General features: G+C 36.9%; 1 protein-coding gene across 1 annotated transcript in view; it reads right to left on the reverse strand.

Moving 5' to 3' along the window:
* The window catches only part of Iqgap1 (IQ motif containing GTPase activating protein 1), a 106,581-nt gene that overhangs the window by 67,926 nt on the left and 11,966 nt on the right, over window positions 1–26,689 (reverse strand). Inside the window, exon 3 of the mRNA XM_046437959.2 lies at window positions 1,798–1,954. Coding sequence (XP_046293915.1) covers window positions 1,798–1,954 — 157 coding nt within the window. The remainder of the gene's footprint in view (window positions 1–1,797; window positions 1,955–26,689) is intronic.

The raw sequence follows: 26,689 nt of genomic DNA on the forward strand, positions 1-26,689 counted from the left end.
CCTGACAGAAGTTTCCTCCTGAGAGTTTACAAGCTCCCCTCAAATTTAAAGTCACTATATTCACATTCCAATACCAAGAAGCCAATTTATACATCAGCTCCTCTCACTTAGGAATCACTCAGAAAACCATCCTGTATACAGTGTGCTTCACAGAATACAGGCTTTGGAGTTTCACAATCCTGGATTCAATTCATGGCATCAACTGGTAACATAAACAAGTCACTTCACCCTTTCAGTCTGTGGTTCCCCCTCTATAACACCTACCTTATATATTTATTGAAAAGATTATGAGATAAAGTACATAAAGCAATTATTGTGTCATATAAAAAATAGAAGTTACCAATAAAATGACAAATATTATAATACATCAATCAGGGTTTTCACATTACACATAAAAATACCCTCTTCTAAACATCTTTTTCTTTTTGAAGTGGTATGGTTTGAACTCAGGGCTGAGAGTACATTAGTCAAGTGCTTTAGCATAGAGCTACATACACCCACTGTCCCTATGTCTGCTGTTTCTGAACAAGATTTACTTTCAAGAGTAAATCCATACAAAGATAGGATATTTTTTAAAAAATCATGGCTGTGAAGTTTCTACTCTCCTTTATTATCCTTCTATTTTGTCTAAAGAACAGCTCCAGAGTTGTCTTCAGAATAACTGCTTACTTAAAACTCAATGTGTTTTGTTTTTTGACTAAGAAAAGTTTCTGTTTAAGATATTAATTTTGGTTTAGGGTCTATACCTTCTCTATTTTCACCTGAATTTCAACACACAATGTAAAAATCTTTCTTCACATCATCTGTAGTCTGAGCTCATTATGATGTATGGCCCAATTCTGAGAGTTGACCACTCTTACATTCACCATTAGCTATGCTGTCCTCCGCCATTTTTTTCATACTCATGCTGTTACAAGTAAGAGCTGATGAGCAAAGTCCCTTTAGGAGTTCTGTAGACAACAAAATTTGCTCCTTATCAATATTCCAATTTAGTTTAATAGTCTTTTTCAGGGCCCTGAGTCACAGAAATCAAACCATTTTATTAATTTTAATTTTCTGAAATTGAGTCATTTTTGCATTTAACCTTGCATATTACCTGATATTACAGAGTAATGCTTTTGCCTGAAGTTGCTATGGATTTCTATTTGCCAATAAATCTCAGCACTTGGTTAAAATTAGATTTAAAGAGTAATTTCCTACTGGGCACAGTGGCACATACCTGTAATACCACCAGTGGCTAGGGAGGCTGAGACAGGAGGATTGCAAGTTCAAAGCCAGCCTAAGAAAGGCCATGTTTCAAAATTAAAATAAATAAATAAATAAATAAAATAGGGCTAGAGATGTGGTTCAGTTTTTAAGTGCCCCTGGGTTCAATCCCTGGTACCTAAATAAATAAAAGTAATTCCCCTAATTACTTCCTCTACTTTCCAAGAATGAAAAATTTCATCTAGGATTAGGATTATGAAAATTTCTGGACACACAGCAACATAAGAATTCTACTGGGGCCAGGATATATAGCTCAGTGGTAGAGTGCTTGTCCAGCATGAGTGAAGACATAGGTTCAATTCCTAGCACCAAAAAGAGAATTCTAACAGAAATACAGAGAGACAAAGTTCTTTTACTACTACATATTTCTTTTGCACTATTTCCTCCATTCTTCCAGGTATTTTAAAGGCCATACTTTATTGGAGCAAACACATCTTACACATACTTCTCAACTGCTCTCAGAATACAGTTCGCTAGCCTTCTTTCTCAACTTTATAGAAACATCTAAGCACCAAGTAAAGTAGAACTCACCTTGTATCTGGTCTGCTCTCGATCATAGATTTTTTTCAAAGACACCACTTTCGGAGAGAAGAAGTTTCCTAGTTTGGCAAGGTAGACCCCATTCCGAAGCCCTTCCTCCAGTTCTGTGGTGGGTGGCAAACCCTCTCCTAGGCATGCTTCCATCCACCTGCACAAAAAGCAGGAGAGCACATGAAAAAAGAGAAGGCAAGTCAGAAATCTTTCTTAAGAAAGTTTATGCTTAACTTCCACTTTCTCTGAAGTTTTAAATTCAGTATATCAACACTCTCTGGATTTGTTGGTTTTTTAGTTTGTTTTTTTGTCTGTTGCAATGCTGGAGACTGAACCCAGGGCCTCACAAAAACCTTGTTAGACAAGAGATCTGCCACTCAGCTACACACTCAGTCCTAGCAACTCTTTTAAGACCCATTTCCACAAAGAGCCGTGAACCATTCAGATCTATGAAACAGAGCCAGGTACAATAGTCAGCAACTCTGGCAGCTGAGAGAGGAGGATCACAAGTTCCAGGCTAGCCTCAGTAGCTTACCAAGACCCTGTCTCAAAATTTAAAGGTGGTGGTGGGGGAGTGGCTAAAGATGCAGCTCAGTGGTTAAGTGACCCTGGGTTGATCCCCAGTACCAAAAAAGAAAGAAAGAAAGAAAGAAAAAAAAATCTGCAAGGCAGAGAACTTAGGAAATGCCTGATCACCAATGCCATCTTCTCTACTTTCACTTTCCCCTGCTACACCAATAGAGCCACTGACTCCCCATATCCTTACTATCCCATGAATGGCAGACTCTTTCCTGAACCTTTACGTTACTTCCTGAAGAAGTTCTTTAAAAAAAAAAAAAGTATGACTGAAACCACCATTCTAACTGTTCAAAATCTCCTATCTGTTGCTTATGTTCTTTTTCAGTTTCAGAATTCAGAATCCAAACAGTGAATTTCTCAGTTCAGATTTTGAGGTGGCTTAAGGATTATCAAAACAGACAATTAGCTAAAATACCAAAAGAAATTCCTATGGAAGCAGTAAACAATTCTTGAAGGTGATTTTAAAGGCAGAAAAAAAAGGTTGTAAAGAGAAAAGAAAACAAAACTTTATCTTTTCCACTCAAATATTCAGAAAAGGCTAAGATAAAACAAAGGAAGGTTTAGGTACACCTATCTATTTTTTTTTAATATTTATTTTTTAGTTATAGGTGGGCACAACATCTTTATTTTACTATTTTATTTTTATGTGGTGCTGAGGATTGAACTCGGTGTCCCAAGCACGTCAGACGAGTGCTCTACCACTGAGCCACAGCCCCAGCCCCAATACCTATCTATTTTCTAACAACAGAAATGTAGGTAACTAAAATTCCTTTACAGCAATGGTTTTTAAACCACTTTTTAAGCCACATTATCCTATGAATATCTATAGACTGTTCTGCAGAAAAATGTTCATACACTTAAATTTTACAAATAATTTCAGACATTTCATTGACTTTATGAAACCCAGATTAAGAACTCCTAATTTAGGGAAGAATGAAGGAACTTTGGTTTGTGTAGAGGAGAGTCAGGTGAGGGGTGGGGCTGTGGGGATGGGAAGAACAGTAGAAAGAGACAAACATTATTACCCTATATACATGTATGATTATAATAGTGGAGTGACATTGAACCGTGTATAGCCAGAGGAATGAGATGTGCTCCATTTGTGCACTTCATGTCAAAATGCATTCTACTGTAAAATAAATAAATAAATAAATAAACCCCTAATTTAAAAAAAAATTCCACTCAAATTTTATAAGGTTAATATTATTCTCACATTCTTTACCATACTAAGAAAAATGTTTCCAAAACACTGTGTTTTGACTTTGGACTGTTTGACCACTATAATAAAACTTTGAAAGCCAAACGAAAAAAACTCAAGTGGCTCAATGGTAGAATGCTTGCTTGCCTACCATGTGCTAAGCCTTGGGTTCAATCTCCACCAAAAATAATAATAATAATAATAATTACTGCCACACAAAAATGAAACATTTATAATGTTTACTGATACACAGACGTTCCCTGTTTTGTTTTTGCAGTGCTGGGGACTGGAGCATGCACTCTCTACCACTGAGCCACACATATCCCCAGCTCTAGAATTTTAAATTATAAAGCAAATAAAACTGAAAAAAAAATCTAAATATGTCATAATCTCCACCTTCACAAAAATTTGTAAAACACCAAGCCAATAGAAATACAGGCCAAATAACATGTAAATGCATTTATTATTCCATTTATGTTTTACATATTCTTTGTATTAATAAATTGTAGGACTATAGAATATGAATTCATCACACTTTTATTATAAGTTGTTACACTTAAATTCAGAATTCAATTTCCTTTATCAATTCTACCTTTTCAAATTGAAAAAAACGTTCAGAATATTAAAGAAAAGCAACAACTTTCATTTTCAAATCTATTTTACCCTTAAGGCAGCTAGTATACTGCCTGAAACACAGTAGATACTTTTTTTTTGGGGGGGGGGGTTATCAGTGATTTAACCTAGGGGCACTTAACCACTGAGACACATCCCCAGCCCTTTTAAAAAATTTTGAGACAGAGTCTCATTAAGTTGCTTAAGACCTTGCTACACTACTGAGGCTGGCTTTGAACTTGTGATCCTCCTGCTTCAGTCTCCCAAACTGCTGGGATTATAGGTGTGCACCACCACACCCTCCATCCCACCCCGGCTCAACCATTTTAACTTTGAGATAAGGTGTCATTAAGTTGCTGAAGCTGGCTACTGGTAGGTACTTTAATAAAGGCTGGATAGACCTGTGAATAGAACTGATACTTTTCTAGTTGTTTCCTATACCCAATGTCAGAAAGGGGAGGGAAAAGAAACAAGTTTTCCAGAGGAGCTGCCAGAGTAACTAAATTATATACCAATTTGCAACAGCTACAAAATCTGAACTATCCCTCTTCAAGAGCCTAAAGACCAGAAGGGCAGTATTAAAACAATGGCAGTTGTTGGTAAGAAAAATAGCAGTAATCCAAAGACATGTATCATATAATTTTCTTTCCAATATTTTACTGCTAAAAAGGATATGGATAAAATCATTCTAGCAAACAACTGCTGGCAACCCCACATCTCAGGGGACAATCAATTCAGGTTCCTATTAACCTGAATGATAATCTAAGCCAAAAACAGCCCTCTAGCATATAAACACACAAAGAAAAAATTATTTTTTTCTCAAAATGAGAATATGTAGGGAAGACTATGGTAAAAGGCACAATAGATATTTTGTCTTGAATCAGTGCCAGAAAGAGTTACCAGTGAGACCCTCAGCAACACAGATCCTGTCTCAAAATAAAAGGGCTGGAGATATAGGAAGTAGTTAGGTTCTTCTCTGAAATTATCAGATTAAAATTTTTTAAAAAAAGGAAGCAACCTAGATGCTCTTCAATAGAGAATGGATAAAGAAACTGTGATACATATACACAATGGAATATTACTCAACACTAAAACAGAATAAAATTATGGCATTTGCAGGTAAACAGATGGAGTTGGAGAATATCATACTAAGCGAAGTAAGCCAATCCCCCCCCCAAAAAATGAATGTTCTCACTGATAACTAGAAGTAGATACAGATCCTTAATGGATTGGCGGGGGCGGGGGGCATGGCGAAGGGGGAGAATGAAGCAATTTTGATCGGGCAAAGGAAAGTGAAGGGGAGGGGACATGGGAGTAGGAAAGATGGTGGAATGAGATGAACATCATTACCCTAGGTACATGTATGACTGCATATGTGGTACGACTCTACATTGTGTACAACCGGAGAAAAAATTGTGCTCCAGTTGTGTACAATGAACTGACATGCATTCTGCTATCGTGTATAACGAATAAGAATTTTAAAAAAGAAGGCAGTCATTTCTTCTGAAAAAAATTATGAATGTGATTGCTATTTTATAGCAATCAGATTAATAATTTGACTTGTAACTTTTCTATAGAGAGGTAGAATTCTTTGCACATCACATAAAAATCAGATCAGAACTGTGACCAGATGGAAGTAGATAAGCAGAGGAAGAAAGCTAGAATAAACAGGCAAAATACAGAAGGTGGCCTCCAAGTCACCACAAGTGTGGCTCACCCTCCAGTAAAAATGCCTCACAATGGAGTACCACCTGGCTTGTTTATAAAAATAAGTTAAATCAGGAGAGAATACTTAGAAAAAGTAGGGTGCCATACTATATAACCTCAGTGTTAACTTAATCACATAATCACAAAGTACAAGAGCCAGAAACCAAATGCACTTCTAGGGTAAATCCCTTTGATTTTGTTTCTTCATTTTTGTTTTTAAATATAATACAAACCCATTAAAAAATTATTTAACATTTCTCAAAATTGTATGATTATTTCCCATGTTATTATCTAGTTTCTGAAGAGTTTTAAATTGCATGAAAATCCCACCAAGTGCATAATCAGTCACCCTTTGTTGGCCATTTATGTCATTCACAAATGTTTTGAACCATTAAATAATCAATATTGCAAGGAATATCATTGTGTACAATGTTCTTCTATATTTAGAGTTAATTCCTTAGGAGAGGCCCTAAGAAGTATAACTCAGCTGGGGAAGAGGGGGTGTAAGCTCAGTGGTAGAGCACATGTGTGTGGGCCCTCCAGTACTAAAAAATACATACAAATATGAATTATTAACTTTTTTTTTAGAGAGAGAGAATTTTAATATTTATTTTTTAGTTTTCGGCAGACACAACATCTTTGTTTGTATGTGGGGCTGAGGATCGAACCCGGGCCGCACACATGCCAGGCAAGCGCACTACCGCTTGAGCCACATCCCCAGCCCCAAATTATTAACTTTTAAAAGTGCTTTTTTATTGCCCCAAAGCCTACCCCAAAGCTGTACCTCATTTGCACAATCTCATTTACAAACAAGAATGAAGTTTATTCAAGGCTACCTGCTAGTTAAATGGCAAAGGTGGAGTAAGAAGACAGATTTCTCCTTTAAAAACCTCCTCACTATACCAGTGTGGTTCTTACCTTATCACGGTAAGTCCCTAACAGACTGCATTCCACAGGGTTGATCAAATGGAACAAATTTTCAGACAACCCATGCAGAAAAAGGCTGCTCCACATTCTGTCCACTTACTGGGGTTTTAAGCATTTTAGCTTAATTATGAATATACCACCAATTCTTAACTCAGATGCAAAACCATCTTATAAAACATAAGCATTTAATTCCGTTTTATAAATACATTTAAAAATAAATCTCAGCTGGGCATGGTAGTACACACCGTAATCCCAGTGGCTCAGGAGGCTGAGGCACTAAGAAACTCAGTGACACCCTGTCTCTAAATAAAATACAAAATAGAGCTGGGGATGTGGCTCAGGGGGCTGAGTTCAATCCCTGGTACAATCAATCAATCAATCAATATATTCACAAAAGAAAAAAAATCATTGGCCAATCCAATTTTTTTAAATAACCATATTAAAAACCATTTTTTATAACGTATGGACCAAAGATATAATGTGACCAGCACTGGCCATAAACTTAGAAAGACCTAGATTTATATTCTGTCTCTGGCACCTATAAAGACAGCAAGCCATCTACCCATCTCTTCATTTGTTAAAAGAGGATAACACCACCTTCCAAAGAGTTTGCTGATGAAAATTAACACTGCAAGTAAAGCAGAAGGTAGTACAGTGCTTGACTGGTTATTGAAAAAATACTTATCCAGTCCCTCCTCCTCTATGATGCAGGCACGTCTGTCAAGTACAATAATTTCAGATCCTTCAAGTAGTATTCAAAACTAATAGTAGCATTTCCCCACAGAATATTTAGGAGGATTAAGGAGAACACAACAATGTACTGAGAATAGTGCCTGATGCTCAAAAGTTTACCTAGGCAGGTCATAGTGGTGTATGCCTGCAATTCCAGCAGCTTGGGAGGCTGAGACAGGAGGATCACAAGTTCAAACCCAGCCTCAGCAATGGCAAGGCACTAAGCAACTCAGTGAGACCCTGTCTCTAAATAAAATACAAAATAGGGCTGGGGATGTGGTTCAGTGGCCAAGTGCCCCTGAGTTCAATCCCTGGTACCAAAAAAAAAAAAAAAAAGGTTACCTGGTACTACCAGGACTGCAGGACATGACTCCCTGATCCTCATGTCTTTCTAACTCATCTCTGAACATTCTCTGACTGAACCCCAAGTTCCAAGTATGGTCCAACCAGCCCAAAACGGAAGGGGACTATCACCTTCTTCATTCTAAACACTCCAGAATCACAAACAAATCCTCAGATTAAATTATTTTATTAGACTTTTCCACTCAACAGAAATTCTTATTTTTTCCAAGAAGAGCTGCTTTAATTCTATATTAAAACCTCACTTGTAGCCAGGTTCTGTGGTACACACCTTAATCCCAGCTACCCAAAGGCTGAGGCAGGAGGACCATAAGTTCAAGGCCAGCCTCAGCAATTTAGGAAGGAATTAAGCAACTGAGGGAGACCCTGTCTTAAAATTAAAAAAAATAAAAAGGGTTGGGGAAATAGCTCAGTGGCAAAGTAACTCTGGGTTCAACTTCCAATACCTGCCCCCTCCAGAAAATGTTCTTAGAATATCAAACAGAGTGACGACATCAGAACACTTACATGTGACCAGGACTCTCAGCCACTGCCAGAAATAGAGCTTAGTGCAAAACTCATACTTGTGAATACAGTGGAGAGTAGAGTTCTTAGTTCTTCTCACAAAGGATATAAACACTCAACAATTTCTCCTCCTGAGTTTAACCCCAAAACTGTTTTAGCAAATCTAACTAAAATGCAAATTATTTTTTAAAGTGATATAAGATCTGAAACAACTACTGAACAGGAAAACAGCAACATCTGAATAGTTCATTTTCAACATAAATAAAACTTCAAACAATTTTTTTTTTTTTTTAGCCAGCACAGTGGCACATACCTTCCAGCTACAAGGTAGCTTAAGGTAGGAGGATCAAAAGTGTAGTCAGCCTGGTACACTTAGGGGGACTCTGTTCTCCAAATAAAATAAAAAGGGCAGATACATGTTCAGTGGTAGAGCACTTGTCTAGCATGTGATCCGGAGTTTGAACCCAGAACTGGGGGGAAAAAAATCTAACACCATATAGCAGATATAATGCTACATATACACATTATCTCACTTGATGTTTGCAACAACCTTTTAAGTAGTAGTATCATTCTTATTTTACAGACAACTGGAGTTCAAAAAGTAAAATAACCTGTCCAAGATTACTCAACTAGTAAGCTCACCCTCGAACCTAAGTTGATTTAATATAATACTATATATAATAATATAATATATAATAATGTAATACTACATATTATTTGACAATAATTTGCTATAATACACCACCTCCTTTAAAAATATTAACAGCTACCACCTACAGAAAGCTCAATAACAAAAGCTCAAGCTCTAAAAGAGGGTTCCTGAGGTATCCCACAGTGCAGCATATGACCACATTGACAACCCTCACTCTACCAAGCAGAGAGAGAGAGAGAGAGACAGAGAGAGAGAAGCCTATTAATAGGTTGAGCTGACAGAATTAGTGTGAAAAATGAGTGCCTAAACAAAAGCCTATCTTTAATATAATTATCTAAGAATCTTACTTTCCTTTTATATTTGGTCTGTTTTTATAAAGTTTTGTTTATTTATACATCTTCTAAATCAATTATCAAAAAAAAATAAAATAAAATCCAGTGACACATATTCACTCAGGAAACATTTGTGACTCCTCTGGGCAACACTTATCAGTGAAGTGATATGTGCTAAATAGCAGTCCCTTATCTTCAAGGAATGTACTCACTGGGAACGGAGATGCTTAAACAACTAGTTACAATAGAAGATATTTGAACTCGACTTTGCAAGTTAGATAAAAAATAGGGAAAGGAGACATCTAAGACAATAACAGCAAAAACAAAGAGCAAAAAAGTATGAAATCAAAGAGCATACTCTGGGAATGACAAATCAATGTAGTAGGGGACTAGGTGAAGATGTATGAAGATGTATTTGGACTATCAGTATTTTATCCTGCAGGCAGCAGGAACCACCAGAAGTTTTCCAGATTAGTGGCCTGGTCAGATCTGAGAATTAGAAGTTTAACTAGGACAGAAACATGAAAGACAGATTCAAAGGAGAAATATTATACAATTATTTCATAAACTCAAAAAATAATAAGGTCTTTGAGGCAACTACAGGGACAAAAAAAGGATAAGGAACAATTACAAAGTTAGATTCATTCCAACTGACGGTCTGATAGGTGGAAAAGAAGGAGGGTAGTGAGGAAAATGGTTTCATAGACAACTGGAAAGGTGTGGGGTTTAGCTAACTCTTGATCTCACATTTTGCAATTAACATGAGCACTAAGTGGATTAGAGATTTAAATATAATAGAAGTGTGCATTTCTATATATGAATAGTTGTGGGAAAGAAATTTATTAAACACTGGAAATCAGAAAGAAAAAGATAAATAAAATGGCTATTTAAATTTCTGTAAGGCAAGTTTTATTTATTTATTTATTTATTTATTTGGGGGGGGGGGTTGGTACCAGGGATTGAACCCAAGGGCACTTAACCACTGAGCCACATCCCTAGCACCCCTCCCCCCACTGCCGATGCTTTATTTTAGTTGTAGATGGACATAATACCTTTACTTATTTATTTTTATGTGACACGGAGCATCAAATCCAGGACCTCACACATGCTAGACAAGCCACAACTCCAGTCACCCCACCAGCCCTCTTTTTATACTTTATTTAGAGACGGCTCTTGGGAGTTGCTTAGGCCCTCACTAAGTTGCCAGGGCTGGTTTTGCCTCTCCACCTGTAATTAAAGCAAGTTTTAAAAACTAAAACTTTTAAAGAACTGGGCTAAGGATGCAACTCAGTGAGAGAGCCCTTGTCTAGTGTGAGGTAGACCCTGGTTCAATTCTCATCACCACAAAATAATAATAATAATAATAATAATAATAATAATAAATAAATAAATAAAAGGCAAGGAAAAGAAAGAAACTGAAGGGGGGAGGCAACATACAACAAAGAGCTAACGAACTCCTATAACCTTTATATGTAAGCTATATATATTTTAAAACTTTTATATGTATTTTTAAACATTTTTAAATATTCAAAATAAATGAAAAGAAAAGGGCTGGGGATGTGGCTTAGTGGTGGAGCACTTGCCTAGCAGGCATAAGGCCCTGGGGTCCACTTCCCAGCACCACTCATTAAATAAATAAATACTAAAAAAAAAAAAAAAACCAATGACAAATAAAATCACAAATATTTCCTTTGAAAAATGGTCTAGAAACAAATAGACAACTCATAAAAGAAGAAACAAATAATAACATGAAAATGTCTCAATCTTACTACAAATCAGAGACATGCAAATTAAAATAACAATATAACTATCTTCAGCTATCAGATTACCAAAGGTTTTTAAAAGAATACTTTATTATCCAGTGTGTGTGGAAAACACACATTCTTACACTTCCAGAAAAAAATCTGGCACCACATACCATCTACAGCAAAATTACAGAAATTTCTATATAAGGAAAAGGAAAACGTTTTATTTTTAAAAACTGACTTGGTGGCTGGGGGCATGGATGACTAAATAAAAGATAATGCCATTAAACAAGACTGGGACACCCACAGAAGAAGATGATGCCATTGAACAAGACTGGGACACCCACAGAAGTAGAGGATGATAAATTCATGACTGAAACATATTCAGCTTGAAATGTCAAAAAGACATCTGGGTAATAACATCCTGCAGGCAGTTGGAAATACAAGTGTGAAACTCAAGAGGAAAACCTGAGTTGGAAAAATGGCACCATTTTCAAATCTGGAAAGGAGATGAGATCCTCAGGGAAACAAGTTAAAGAGAAAAATATCAAAGACGAAAGACTGTGTCTCAAAGACACCAATATTTGACAGATGAAAGTCACTGTGGTAGGTAAAATGAGAATCAGAGGAGAGTCACATAATGGCAATCAAGGAAGGAAAAAATTTCAAGAATCTGGAGGACAGTCATCATCTTTGAATGCTGCAGAAAGACAGGTAACAGAAAGAAAAGAATGTGGCAAATAAAATGGCCTTAGCGGGCTGGGGATGTGGCTCAAGCGGTAGCGTGCTTGCCTGGCACGCGTGCGGCCCGGGTTCGATCCTCAGCACCACAAACAAACAAAGATGTTGTGTCCGCCAAAAAATAAATAAATAAATATTTTTTTTAAAAATGGCCTTAGCTTCAAGGAAGCAACATACACACAGGTCCTCTAAATAAAATTGAAGAAATATGAAAAATAAATAAAATGAGAAAAAGGATGTGGCAAATAGGAAGTTCATCTGTAACCTCTGTAAGGGGAGCCTCAGTGGAGTGGTGAGGGAGGAATCAGAGTACAGTAACTAGACAAGTGATCCTAAGTAGAAAAATAACTAGATGTGGGGAAGGAGAGCAAGTACAATCTTCTTTATCAAGTTTAAGAAGGGAAAAAGAGTTTTCTGGTATGCCATCTGAAGTAGTACTGCAACCACAATGTAGAGTTTCATAAAAAGCTCATTGGGGATAAGCACATCTGTAATTCCAACCACACAGGAGGCTAGGGCAGGAGGATCACAAGTTTGAGGCCAGCCTCAGCAATTTAGCAAAGCCCTAAGTAACTTAGCAAGACCCTGTCTCAAAATTTTTAAAATAATAATACACAAAAAGGACTGGGGATGAAGCTCAGTGGTAAAGCACCCTTATTCAATCTCCAGTAACAAAACAAAAACAAAAACCTTACTGAGAAGCAGGGTTTGGTGATGTACTCCTATAATTGCAGCTGCTCAGGAGGCTGAGGCAGGAGGATTCCAAGTTTTAGGCCAGCCTAAAACTAATTTAGTGAGATCTTGTCTCAAAATAAAAAGGGCTGGTATGTAGTTCCATGGTAGAGGACTTGCCTAGCATGTACAAGACTTTGGGTTTAAACCCCAGTACTGGGGTGGAAGGTGGGGTACACATTCTTATTGAGAAGACCAATAAGAGAGCTCAAAGCTTAACTTTCAAATACTATAGAAAATGTAAAGGCCAAGACCCAGGATATAAAAGGCATTCCTCCTCATCAGCAAAGGCTAATCTTTGCTGGCAGGAAACTAGAAGATGGATGCACTTTGTCTCACTACAACATTCAAAAGGAGTCCACTCTTTACCTTATATTGAGACTTCGTGGTAACACTAAAAAAGGGAAAAAAGTCTTATACCACTCCCAAGAATGAGCATATGAGAAAAAAGGTTAAGCTGACGATCCTAAAACACTACAAGGAAGATGATAATTGCAAAATTAATCACCTTGTCAGGAGCACCCTTCAGAAGAATGCTGATAGAGTTTTTATGGCCAGTCACTTTGACACACATTATTATGAAAAATGTCTGGCTTATTGTTTCAACAAACCAAAAGACAAGTAATTGTGCATGAGTTAATAAAAGATATGACCTTAAAAAAAAAAAAAAGAGAGAAGAGAAATTAGGGGAATGGAGAATGGGTTAGTCTGAGATGGTGGCATGTCAAAGGGAAGGTGTTTTGTTTTGTTTTGTTTAAGTATTTATTTTTTAGTTTTACGTGTACACAATATCTTTATTTTACATTTATGTGGTGCTGAGGATCGAACTCAGTGCCTCAAACATGCTAGGCGAGCACTCTATCACTGAGCCACAATCCTAGCCCTGTTTTTGTTTTTAATGGCTGTAGAAGAAGCACATATTTGTACAGCCTGTAAAAAAAGAATAAGTAAAGCAGGTACCTAAAATACAAGAATAAAAAACAGGGCTGGGGTAGAGAGCTTGCCTAGCATATGTGAGTCACTGGGTTCAATCCTCAGCACCACATTAAAAGAAAAAAAAAAAATAGTGAATAAAGTAAATGCATTGTGTCCATCTACAACTAAAAATATTAAAAAAAAAAAAAAAAAGACGACGACGACAAGGTTCTGATGAGCAGAGAGGTGGCAGCTTGCTACAGAAAGAAACATACCCCTACTTCTTCCCTGAGAAAAGAGGGAAGGAAATAAAAATGAGCAAGAATGACATGTTATCTAACTGACCCCTCTGACCTTCCATTTCCTGACTGTAATTCAGTACCAGGGTAACACCTAACTTCATAAAGTTGTAAGGATTAAATGAGATATGTGAAGCACTAGAAGGCTCTAAACAATGTTAGTCGTATATATGTGCATGTACACATGAGTGTGTGTGCCAGATCCCCAGAAATAAACCTACCTCTAGAGTCTGACACACAGAAATTTACATAATACCTGTCTACCTTGTCCTGCTGATAACATTTCTCAAAGGGAGTAAAAACAGGGTCCTACCCACTCTGCCTCAGCAAAACAAAGAAATAACTATAATGAGAAGGTAAGCCTTAAAACAAGCCCAGGCCAAAGGCATATGTAGAAAAGAACTGGGTGGGAATCTGAATTAGGGGTCTGTGAAGAGGAAACCAGCTGAACGAGTTTTGCAGAGCACATGACTTCAGCGGTTTCCCTGCTCTGCAATACAGAAGCGGAACATACCAATGCCGGAACTGACTCTCCAAGCCACTGAGATTCAGTTCCTCCAGGAACAGCTCCTCTGCTACCACACCCATCCCTCAGTGCTTTCACCCTTCCCCCAATGTCAGGGTTACTCTATGCTAAAAAACTCCCAAATTTGGCTGTCTTCTCCCACAATTGGGACTCCACTAAACCACTAACACACAGGAGCACCACCGAGGTGGTGGTGCTTGCGATTTCAATATTGTGTGCAAAGTGCAAGTCTTGAGAGGAAGAAATGCAGAATACTCATTCTTTTTTTTTTTTAAATATATTTTCATTTTTTAGTTGTAGATGAACACAATATCTTTATTTTTTTATTTTTATGTGGTGCTGAGGATCGAACCCAGGGCCTCACACATGCTAGGCGAGCACTCTACCGCTGAGCCACAACCCCAGCCCCAGAATACTCATTCTTCATCATATGATTCTTCATCATACCAGAGAGAATGGTATTTAGGCCTGGAGGGACTTTATGGTGGTGACAGAGGAGAACACATCACTCCAAAGAAGAATGTGTAGACCCTTTGGGGATTTGAAACAGGAAGGAACGCATAGCTTTGAGTTAAAAGATCATTCCGAGCTGTATGGATTAGGAGGAGCCAGTGGGGAGAAGAGGCACTAAAGAAAGTACTGCAGTAATTCAGGCAAGAGAAGATAAAAGCTTCTATTTCAACCCATCTAGCAAAATGAAAACTCTCAATAACATCAATTTTAAAAGAAATTTCTAAGTATCAATTAAACAGATTTGAAAAGCTATAGGGGGACAGGTTGTGGCTCAGTGGTAGAGCGCTAGCCTAGCACGGGTGAGGCACTAGTTCAATCCTCAGCACCACATAAAAATAAATAAATAAAATATAGGTATTATGTCCATCTACAACTAAAAATATTTTTTAAAAAAAAACTACAGGAATAAGTAAAAAAACAAAACAAACAAACAAAACCCCAGAAACAGTCTTTCTTCTCTTAGGTAATATAACTTCTGTGTTTATTTACACCTAATACAGGCCCATCCCTGAGCAAACCATTTCATTACTAGCTGAATTAGGTAAGGGTAAGTCTTCCTGACAAAATTAATGTCTAGTTATTATCCAATTTCAATAGGGTCCCTGAACAATAGAATGAGACAGAAATTATTACCCTATATACATGGATGATTACACTACTGGAATGACTGCACCATGTACAGCCAGAGGAATGAGAAGTTGTGCTCCATTTGTATATAGTATGTCAAAATGCATTCTACTGTAAAATAAATTAATTAATTTTTAAAAATAGAGTCCCTGATCTTATTAATCACTAGACTTTGGTAATGTGAATTGTACATTAAAAACAGTTGAATTTTGTGATATGCAAATTAGGTCAATAAAGTTTTTAAAATGTTAACAGTTAATAGGATTAACAACTTACACCCAGATCAAGACTTACAGATCCAGAGTCTAGCAAAACATTACCATGTCCATTCTGTCTACCTATCCATCTCTGTCTCATTTAATATACATCATAAAACATGAAAGATCTTTTAATCCTAAGTGGAAAAAGAAACTGCTGAAATCTAGATGATAGCTAAGTCTCTGCAGATCCAGACTGGTCATTTTGAGCAGCTCTTATAAAAGACGTAAGTCCTCTACAAAACGGAAGACAGGTACACAGGTCTTTGCAAAGGCAATCCTCTGCTAGAGCCCTGAGGGGAATCTCTTGACATGCAAGTATACATCAAAAATTTAATTTCAGATCCATTACTTAGACTGTATTAGGCAGAGCCCTCTAAGGGTCACAGCATATTAGGAGAAAAAATATGTACAAGACACTTACACTATGAAAAATTATAATAAAGATAAATAGAGGGGGTTATAGAACACAAGAGAGGAGCATCTAACTCAGAGCTGGAGTAAGGGCCGGTATCCAGTTAAGTTTCTTGAAGTAATACTAACTAAATTATCATCATAGGTCAATACTTCAATATACAGTTCAAACTTTAAAAAGTATGAAAAGATATTCACTTAAAGGAAGAAAATAGGGCTGGGGATGTAACTGAATGGTAGAGCATTTGCCTAGCATGTGCAAGGTCCTGGATTCATTGCCCACACTGCAAAATAAGAAAGTGGGAGTCAGGGAGACTTCACAGAGTGAACAAGTAAGAGTGGCACGTACAGCAGATATTAACTGACTACGGAAAAAGTCCTACAAAGCAATTAGTGGACAAAGCAATTAGTGATCAGGGTGAGAAATTTCATTGAGTGAAAGAAAGGTACAAGAGTCACACCCATGTGAATGAAGAAGTGAATATAGGAAGTTTTCCTTGAAGGAAGACATGGGTCAATAATCAGAACAGTTTAGAATTAACAGAGTATATCTTTTTTTAAAAAAAAAAAACATTTTTTAGTTGTCAATGGACCTTTATTTTATTTATTTATATGCAGTGCTGAGAATTGAACTCAATGCCTCACACATGCTAGGCAAGTGCTCTGCCAATGAGCCACAATCTCAGTCCAACAGAGTATATATCTTGAATGGATGAGAATGTTTACATGCTGAGAAGAAACAGCCAAACAACACGTATGTTAAATCACACTGGAAAAAGAACCCTAGAAGACAAGAAGGACCACAAATAGAAAGCCAAGTATTAAAAGGAAAGAGATTTCTCCCACTGCTAGAGGGAAGGAGGCCAAGATGGCATGTTAAATGAATTGTGATATATATTTTTAAGGCCCAAATTTGAAGGAGTTTGTAGAGAAAATTAGGTCAATGAGCCATTGACCTTATCACTGTAGGAAGCTAAGGATGGAGTTGTATATTTAATAAAAGTAGACATTGCTTATCAATTCAAATATTACCTTCAAAAATCACCTCCTCCATGAAATCTTCCATTATTTACCCCTGGAAATAATCCCTTCTTTCCCCAAAACTTTCTATAAATTTTCCTATGGCAGGTATTTCTTTACCTCCTAAAACAGCAATATGTCAACATATGGGTGGAATTATTTTCTAATTTATTTTTGAAGCATGGTGCTCTAACTTGGAAAGATACAAGCCATCATTCTCTCTCTTTTTATTTTTATTTATTTTTTTTGCTCTTAATACTAGTTTTATCATTGCTCATTGAGGCATTATAAAATGTTTTAAAATAATATAATTGAGTTATTAGTGTTTCACAATCACAGATTTATTGAAATATTAATTCATAGAATTAACTATGGGATTAGCTATTGGGAAAATATGTGTGAAAATTATCATGTAAAGGATAACATTATGAAAAAAAATCTTGAACCACCTATACATTACCATCGTTCTCTCTCAAAGAACATACTACTCCTGGTCTCAATTCTAATCAAAGAAGAAGAAAAATAATCATAAAATTATGCCAAGTTCTTATCACTTTACTACTGCAGTTTTCTAACCCACCACAATACCCACATTTCATACAACTTTGTGCTAATTCAACAGAACCATATTCCTGAGCATCTACTTTGTGAAAAGCACTGTGATAAGAGTTGCTATTGGGCCTAGCCCCATGGTACAGAAAGGCTGAGGGAGAAAGGTTCAAAGTTCTAGGCCAGCCTGGGCAACTTAGCAAGACCCTGATTCAAAACAAATTAGAAAGAAACTACGAATAAATAGAAGACCAGCAGAGTAAAGGGAAGAGAAGGGGTGGGGGAGGAGGTGAGGGAAAGGGGAAGTACTAGGCACTGAACTTGAACAAATTATAATCCATGCTTGTATGTCAAAATGAATCCCGATATCATGTATAACTATTATACACTAATTTTTTAAAAACTTTTTTTTTTTAATAGAAAGAGCTGGGGATATATCTCAGCAGTAAAACATACCTGTACCCAAAAGGAGGGGGTGGGGTGAGAGATACTATTGGGTACCAAGAAATAGAAAAAGATAGTCCCAACTCTTAAAAAACACAAAAGAATATGTAAGGTAGGCTTTTGCTTTCTCTCCCATACAATTTCAGCTTCTCTTGCAAAACCCAGTCATAAAATAATCTTTTCCTCATCTAAACTCTCACACAGTGACAGTTTGCATCACTTCTTTAGCAATCATATATATTGCCTTGTGACATTTTTTACTTTTCATTCTTTACTGCTAGGTAAATTTTCTAAAGTTTATGCTCCATCTGTCCAATTAATCTGGAAACCTCCCAATGGCAGGACTAGGATATAGTTTTGCATCTTTTCCAGTTCTACCAGGATGTTCTGAATAATAGAGAAACTCCAAAGTGTTTTTACTTGTTTTAAAAATAGTAATTTGTTTCACTGAAGGCATTTTCCCCAATTCTTTAATCACATCAGAAAAAATGAATAAAGGAATACTATCAAGTCATTCAAATTAAAAACAGCTATTAACTATGCAGAAAAAAAAGAAAATAAAAACTTACTTTTAAATAACTTGAGAAAATACTTAAAACATAATAATAACTTCCCATTAAAACTACAGTCAGTTCTGCTACATGGATTTTCCCAAAGCAGCTCACTTTTTGGCAATTTCTTGTTGTTATTAAGTTCTTCCTCATATTAAGCATATTCATATTACCTAGTTTTGTTTGCCTGGTACCACACAGATGATAAACTGAATCTCTCTTACATTCCACAGTAATATTAAATATTAAAGAACAAGTGAAAAAATTCTTATACTGGCTGAGAGGCTGAACTTCTGAGATTCAGGTTCTATGTTCCCTCTAAATCTTGTTTTCTCATTAAATAGCCTCAGTCCTTTCAATTATTCTTTATAAATCACAATTTATAGACTCTTCATCATCAGGATATGCTCATCCAACCTGCTCTCATTTCTAGAGCAATAGTCAGGTCTCAACTAGCGGACCAACACCTGATCAGATCACTGATTAGAAGTGGCTCTTCCGATTCTATGTTGAAAAGGACTCTGATCTATCAGCAGTGTTGGCTGCAGGTAGAAGGAACCAACCTCAGATCCACCAGTCCTGCTCTAGATTATCAAATTCCCCTTTGTGTGTATGGTACTAGGGATGAAACCCAGAGCCTCCCAGCATGAGGCAAGTACTCTACCATATGCCCAGCCTTCAAGTTCCCTCTTAAAGTATGGCCTCCAGAATTGAACACCAATTTCAGTCAGTTTTCTCATGAATTCAGAAGGCACTGAAAACATCTCTTTCTTTGCTGTAAATATCACATTTCTATTAGTGGTTAATAAACATACCATATTTCTTTCATTTTCTTTTCCCATTAGTGCTACCTATCCTGTAATTAGACATTTTTTGAACCCCAATGTAGGAATTCACATTTATCACAATACCTTTAAAACTATCCATTTTAGGGTATTTAAAAGCAGAATCTGTGGGCTGGGGTTGTGGCTCAGCAGTAGAGCACTCACCTAGCACGTGTGAGGCTCTGGGTTCAATCCTCAGCACCACATAAAAATAAATAAATAAAGGTATTGCATCCAACTACAACTAAAAAATAAATATTTTAAGAAATAAAAACAGAATTTGTCATGCAATTTATTAACGATCTCTTCAGCACCCCAAAGTCAAGTCCCACCTGGATCAACATATCACTGATGCCTTCATATTTCCCAACATTTTATATATAACAACATAACATGTGCCAAAGATCTTTTTCTTAAATTAAAAACCTAATACTTCTTTTTGAAAATAAAATTCAAGTTCACCTTTTTAAACCATTTTAAAGCATGCAATAGTGACTTTTAGTATATTCACAATGTTGTAAGATCATTACAAATTCCAGAACACTTTCACCACTCCCATTAAGCAATCATTCCACCTAGCAGCTTTATTTGAATCTAGTTTATTCAGCCAGTTACAATTATCATTATTGTTGTTGTTGTTTTTATTATTATTGTTTTGGCAGTACTAGGGAGTGAATCCAAGGCCTTATGCATGCTAGGCAAATGCTCTCCCATTGAGCTGTATCCCTAGCCCGTTATGAATCTTAATTACATTGTAATCTAGTTCATATTTATCCAACCCTGTCTGCAACAGTATCATAAGACATGCTTTCAAATGCCTTGTTACAATCTAGACAGTACTGTGTTTTTCTCTTGACTCACAAATCTGATGACCATGTTCAAAAATAAATAATAATGTGACATGGTTTCTTAAGGAGTCCACGTTTTCTCCTAAGCATCATTTATTTTCTCCTTAAGTGCTCATAAATTATATATTTGACCATACTCTAAAATTTTGCCAAGTTTTTGTTTTGTTTTTGTACTAGGGATTTGCCAGGGGTCCTTTACCACTGACCTATATCCCAGTCCTTTTTAATTCTTTTATTTTGAGACAGAGTCTTGCTAAACTGCTTAGGGCCTCACTAAATTGCTGAAGTGAGCCTCAAACTTGCAATCCTCCTGCCTCAGCCTCCCAAGTCACTGGGATTACAGGTGTGCACCACTGCATCCAGCTTTTGCCAGAAATTATTAAAAAAGAAAAGATAGATGTCAGAATTTGTAATATCTATTTTTCCTTTTAAATAATTACTACATTTGTATTCTGTTTAAAAAAAAATACTCCTGTACTTTACAGTGGGTTTTTTTAAGTTTTTTAAAATATTTATTTTTTTAGTTGTAATTGGACACAATACCTTTATTTTATTATTTTTATGTGGTGCTGAGGATCAAACCCAGGGCTCTGCATGTGCTAAGTGAGCACTCCACTGCTGAGCCACAACCCTAGCCCCTGTACAGTGTTTTAAAGATCACTGACTACGTTTAGCAATTACATCTAACAAATTAGGGCTTTAATATAAGCTATTAAACCCAGAAAATATGAGAACTCAGTGGAGAATTTTAAGAAATTACAAAACACTGAGCATGGTGACACATGCCTATAATCCCAGAGACTTGGAAGGCTGAAGAAGGAGGATGCCAACTCCCTGGCCAGCCTGCACTACCTAACAAGATCCTCAGCAATTAAGAGAGACTCCAGCCAGGTGCAGTGACACATACCTATGATCCCAGCAGCTCAGGAGGCTAAAACAGGAGGATCAAGAGTTCAAAGCCAGCAACAGCGAAGCACTAAGCAACTCAGTGAGACCTTGACCCTAAATAAATTACTAAATAGGGCTGGGGATGTGACTCAGTGTTTATGTGCCCTTGAGTTCAATCCCCAGTACCCAAAAGAGAGAGAGACCCTGTTTCAAAATAAAAATAAAAAGGCCTAGGGAGGGCTGGGGATGTGGCTCAAGCCGTAGTGCATTCACCTGGCATGCGCGGGGCACTGGGTTCGATCCTCAGCACCACATACAAATAAAATAAAAACGTTGTGTCCACCGAAAACTAACAAATAAATATTAAAAAAAAAAGGCCTAGGGATATATTCAGTCATAAAGCAGCCCTGAAATCTACCCTAACACTGAAGACAGAGAGAGAGCACATGTGCCAGTTGAGAGAGAACAGCATTTCCCAGCTTGGAACACTAGTACTAAGAGAGGCAATCTGTGAGAAAAGAGTCTGACAACTAAGTTTGAGGAATATTTACCTCTCCCTTAGAATTCAGAATGAATCCATCCATGATAAAGAGTTTTAGTAACCTGCCAGTAAAATAATCATCTTATTTGGTATATTCCAGTATTTTGAAATTTATTTTACCACTAAATTCTTTCTTCTTTAATACTGAAGCATTCATCAACACAACATACCTCAAGCCAGGTCTGGTGGCACACACCTGTAATCCCAGCCATGAGGGAGGCTGAGGCAGGAGATCACATGTTGTATGCCAGCCTCAGCAGCTTAACTGAGGTCTGGTCTCAAGAAAAAGAAAAAACTTTTTAAAAGGGCGAGGGATCGGGATGTAGCTCAATGGTAAAGTGTCCTTGGGTTCAATCCCCAGTAATGCCAAAAGAAAACCGAGGCTAGCTTGGGCAATTTAGTAAGACCCTGTCTCAAAATAAATAAATAAAAAGGGGTATATAGTTCAGTTACAGACCTGTTGTCTAGAAAGTCAGTCACAGTTTCTTAAAGTCCAAACTTGTACTCTCCTTTAGCACAAAGGCTCTGTTCTGTTGGTTTGGCAAGTCTGCTCATCTCTTCAAGGTCTTCAAAAACTTTTAATCCCAAACCAGTTTCCTCAAGGCCAACTTCATTCCACACTATTAATCTGTTTAACATCACAATACAACTTGCTTGAAAGCACTCTAGAAAACTCTGGCCAATTTCCCTCAAAGGATGTGTAAACCATTTGTTTCAAAAATCTCAACAGTTGAAGTTGCCTTGTTGAGGGGAGGGGGGTGATTAAGATATCAGTTCACACACCATACATAAGTTCACATATATACTGCACTCCAGACTTGCATTTCATAAGAAAGTTGCCACTGATGCTAAAAATTTTATATTGCCAGGTGTAGCAGCACAGGCCTGAACTCCCAGCAACTTGGGAGGCTGAGGCTGGAGAATGGTAAATTCAAAGCCAACCTCAGAAATTTAGCAAGGCCTTGAGTAACTTAAGGAGACCCCATCTCAACATAAAAAATCAAAAAGGGGCAGGGATACAGTTCAGTGGTAAAGCCCCCCAGATTTGATCCCCAGTGAAAATAAATAGAGAAGTCTAAGATATTATCCAAAAATTATCTGGAGAAAAGTTAAACAATAGGATCTCTACCCCACTCCTCACATAAAAATAAATTCTAAATGGCTCACTGAGTGAAATGCTGAAACTCTTTTTTTTTTTTGGTACCAGGAATTAAACCCAGAGGCACCTAACCACTGAACCACATTCCCTTTTTTGTATTTTGTTTAGAGACAGGGTCTTGCTGAGTTGCTTAAGGCCTCATTAAGATACTAGAGACTGGCTTTGAACTAGTGGTCCTCTGCCTCAGCCTCCTGAGCCTTTGGGATTATAGGTGTGTGCCACTATGCCCAGCAAAATGCTAAAACTTTTTCTATCCTAGAAGAAAACTGAAAACATATGTCCAGAAAAAAAAAAAAAAAAAAGCAAATTTTTGGTTTTTGTTTTCTTTGGAGGGGCACCAGGGATTGAACTCAGGGGTACTCGACCACTGAGCCACATCCCCAGCCCTATTTTATTTAGAGACAGGGTCTCAACTGAGTTTCTTAGCGCCTCCCTTTTGCTGAGGCTGGCTTTGAATTCATGATCCTCCTGCCTCAGCCTCCTGAGTCACTGGGATTATAGACATGTTCCAGTGCACCTAGCATAGTTGCAGTTTTGATAAATATTCTCTAAAAATTACCTCTCCCCCTCCAAAAAAAATCCCAAATGCAAAACTAAAAAATTAATAAATTCAAATGTTTAAGAATTCCTCATTATTTCAAACAGCTTACACAAAATCAAGATTTAAAGAATAGACTGAAATATTTACAACACATATAGCATATAAAGGGCCAATTTCCTCAATATATAAAAAGCTCTTACTAATCAATACAAAATATTTAAGAATCCATTAGAAAAACAAGCAAAGAATTCTGCCAAAAGTTCACAGAAAAGGATATTCAAATGACCTTTAAACATATGCTAAGCTTCACTCATAAATAGATAATCTAAAAATGAAACTACTCAGGCCCAGTAGGGCAAGCCTATAATCCTAGCAGCTCTGGAGGCTGAGGCACAAGGATCCTGAGTTCAAAGCCAGCCTCAGCAATGGCAAGCCACTAAGCAATTCAGTGAGACCCTGTCTCTAAATAAATATAGGACTGAGGATGTGGCTCAGTGGCTGAGTGCCTCCCCAGTACCAAAGAAAAAGAATAATAATAATAATAATAATAAAAAAACTACAATGAAGCAACCGTTTTCACCTATGAAACTGTCAGCTATTAAAAAAAACTATAATACTCTGGGTTGGTGAATTTATGTGAACTATAGTTATTTTATACATTTTTGATAGAGAAGCATGTAAACCAGTACAACCTCCAAAAAGTGCAAATTGGCAGTATGCATATTCCCTTTGCCCAGGAAATCCCACGTTTAGCTTACACATGCACAATGGTACATACACAAAGCTACTAAACACAGTATTGTTCATAATAACAAAAATTAAGGGAGAAAATGTCCATTGAGGTTTAAATCCAAAACTAAAAACTAAGCAACTGTGAAAAATAAAAATGAGGCACGACACTGCATTCATGTAGAATGAGTTTCAAGATAACAAGCAAAATGCGTAGTGTGCTTCCACTTCTAAAGAAAGAAAAAAAGTGATTTGTATGTACATGCACAGAACCTCTCTGGAAGAGAGAGGTAACATAATCATAACAGTGGTGCCATATGGGGAAGATAACTGAGAGACTTTAGAGAACTAAGGATACAGACTTTTGGGTGTATGTGGTGATGGGAATCAAATCAAGGGCCTCTTGCATGATAGGCAAGCATTTTACCACTGAGCTATACCCTGCCTTGGAAGATAGATATTTTTACACTGTAGATAGATATTTTAACGCTGTATATCCTTACATAGCTTCTGAATTACACGTCATGTCCGAGTATGTATGTATGTATGTATGTATAGATATTTTTACACTGTAGATAGATACTTTTACACTGTAGATAGATATTTTAACGCTGTATATCCTTACATAGCTTCTGAATTACACGTCATGTCCAGGTATGTATGTATGTATGTATTTATTTATTTATGGTGCTGGGGATTGAACTCAGGGCCTTGTGCCTTCCACTGAGCTATGGCCCCAGCCCCATCTAGGGATTGAATCCAGGGGTGTTTTGCCACAGAACTATATCCCCAGACCTTTTTTTTTTTAATTTTGATACAAGGTCTTGCTAAGTTGAGGAGGCTAGCCTCGAACTTGTGATCCTTCTACCTCAGTCTTCCTCATTTTTTTTTTTTGTTTATTTATTTGTTTTGGTTTTTTTGGCACTAGATATTGAACCTAGAAGCACTTAACCACTGAGCCACATCCCCAGCCCACTTTAATTTCTATTTTGAGACAGAGTCTCACTAAGTTGCTGAGTCTGGTCTGGACCTTGCAATCCTCCTGTCTCAGCCTCTTGAGTTGCTGGGATTTCAGAAGTGTACCACCATGCCCAGCTACTCATATGTTTTTAATTAAGGAAAAAATGCTTTAAATAAAATATTTTTTATTAAGACCAAATTAATCTAAAAAAAATTGCAGGGATTCTGAAATTTTTTAAGGAAATCCCCAAACCTTTATTAAGTACTACTCTTTACAAATTACTAATGTCCAAATATGTATCACCCAAGACACAGCATATGTCTTCAAGGCAGAAAAATATTTCCTTGTGAATCAGTTAAGTAGAAGGTAATTTTTATTTGTTTATAGCTATTTTAAGAATCATCTGATGGGCTGGGGATGTGGCTCAAGCAGTAGCGCGCTCGCCTGGCATGCGTGCGACCCGGGTTCGATCCTCAGCACCACATACAAACAATGATGTTGTGTCCACCGAGAACTAAAAAATAAATATTAAAAAAAAAAAAATTCTCTAAAAAAAAAAAAAAAAGAATCATCTGAAATATGTATATGTTATGAAATGACCTGCTATTAGTGACAACTGCATATCTGTGAGACTTTTTCTATTTACATTTTATCATTTTCCTATCTTTAATGATCCTATTTTTTCCTTTCCAACTTTTCTTTTTCTAAATTTCCCCATTCCTCTGTTATTCCTCTGTTTCTCCTATCTGGTGTTTAAGAAAGTCAATTAAACCCAATCAAGAAAATTTTTTGTTTCTTATGTTGCTGATCAATGATTCCAAGCAACAATTTGATACTTTTTAATGTTATGGACAAAAACCTATCACAATAATAGTACTTCTTTCTACTACAAAAATCTCACAATTCTTAGAGCCCAGCATTCTCTCAGTCCCCAAATATCTGTCACAACAGCAGCCAAGCCCTGGGCTGGCAGCTACCTCTTCAGTGTTCCTTCTGCTTTTCATTATGATTTCCAATGAGTCAACAGGAAGGTATTCTCTGAGTAAAGAAGAAATACAGGCCTTTAGACAAGTCTTTCCTCCACCCACAATGCCCCCCCCCCAATACAGTTCTTGCCAAATGATCCAAGGCAATTTCCAATACAATTTGCCACTCCTGTCTGTATGAGGTCATTATTCAACAAATGAGAAAGTGATAGAAAAGAAAAGTCTAAGCGGAATCCAATGCAGTCAACTGGTTATGAAGAAGAAAAACAATCAGGAAAAGTCCAAAAATCTAATTAACACAAAAATACATGAGACAAATTGGAGACTTGCCCTCATGCAGAGTGGTAGGTTGGGAGATTCTGTAATAAGAGGCAGGAAACATCTCTAATTCCATCAGTCACTTGACAGCTAGACCAATTACTAATGTCTCTGGGTAACAGCTAACTTGATTGGACTTAAATCTTTCCCCTTCCATGCCT

This window comes from Marmota monax, unplaced genomic scaffold (genome assembly GCF_021218885.2).
Source record: "Marmota monax isolate L192 unplaced genomic scaffold, Marmota_monax_Labrador192_F-V1.1 WCK01_AAM20220418_F8-fsc00005, whole genome shotgun sequence".
NCBI classification, from domain to species: domain Eukaryota; kingdom Metazoa; phylum Chordata; class Mammalia; order Rodentia; family Sciuridae; genus Marmota; species Marmota monax.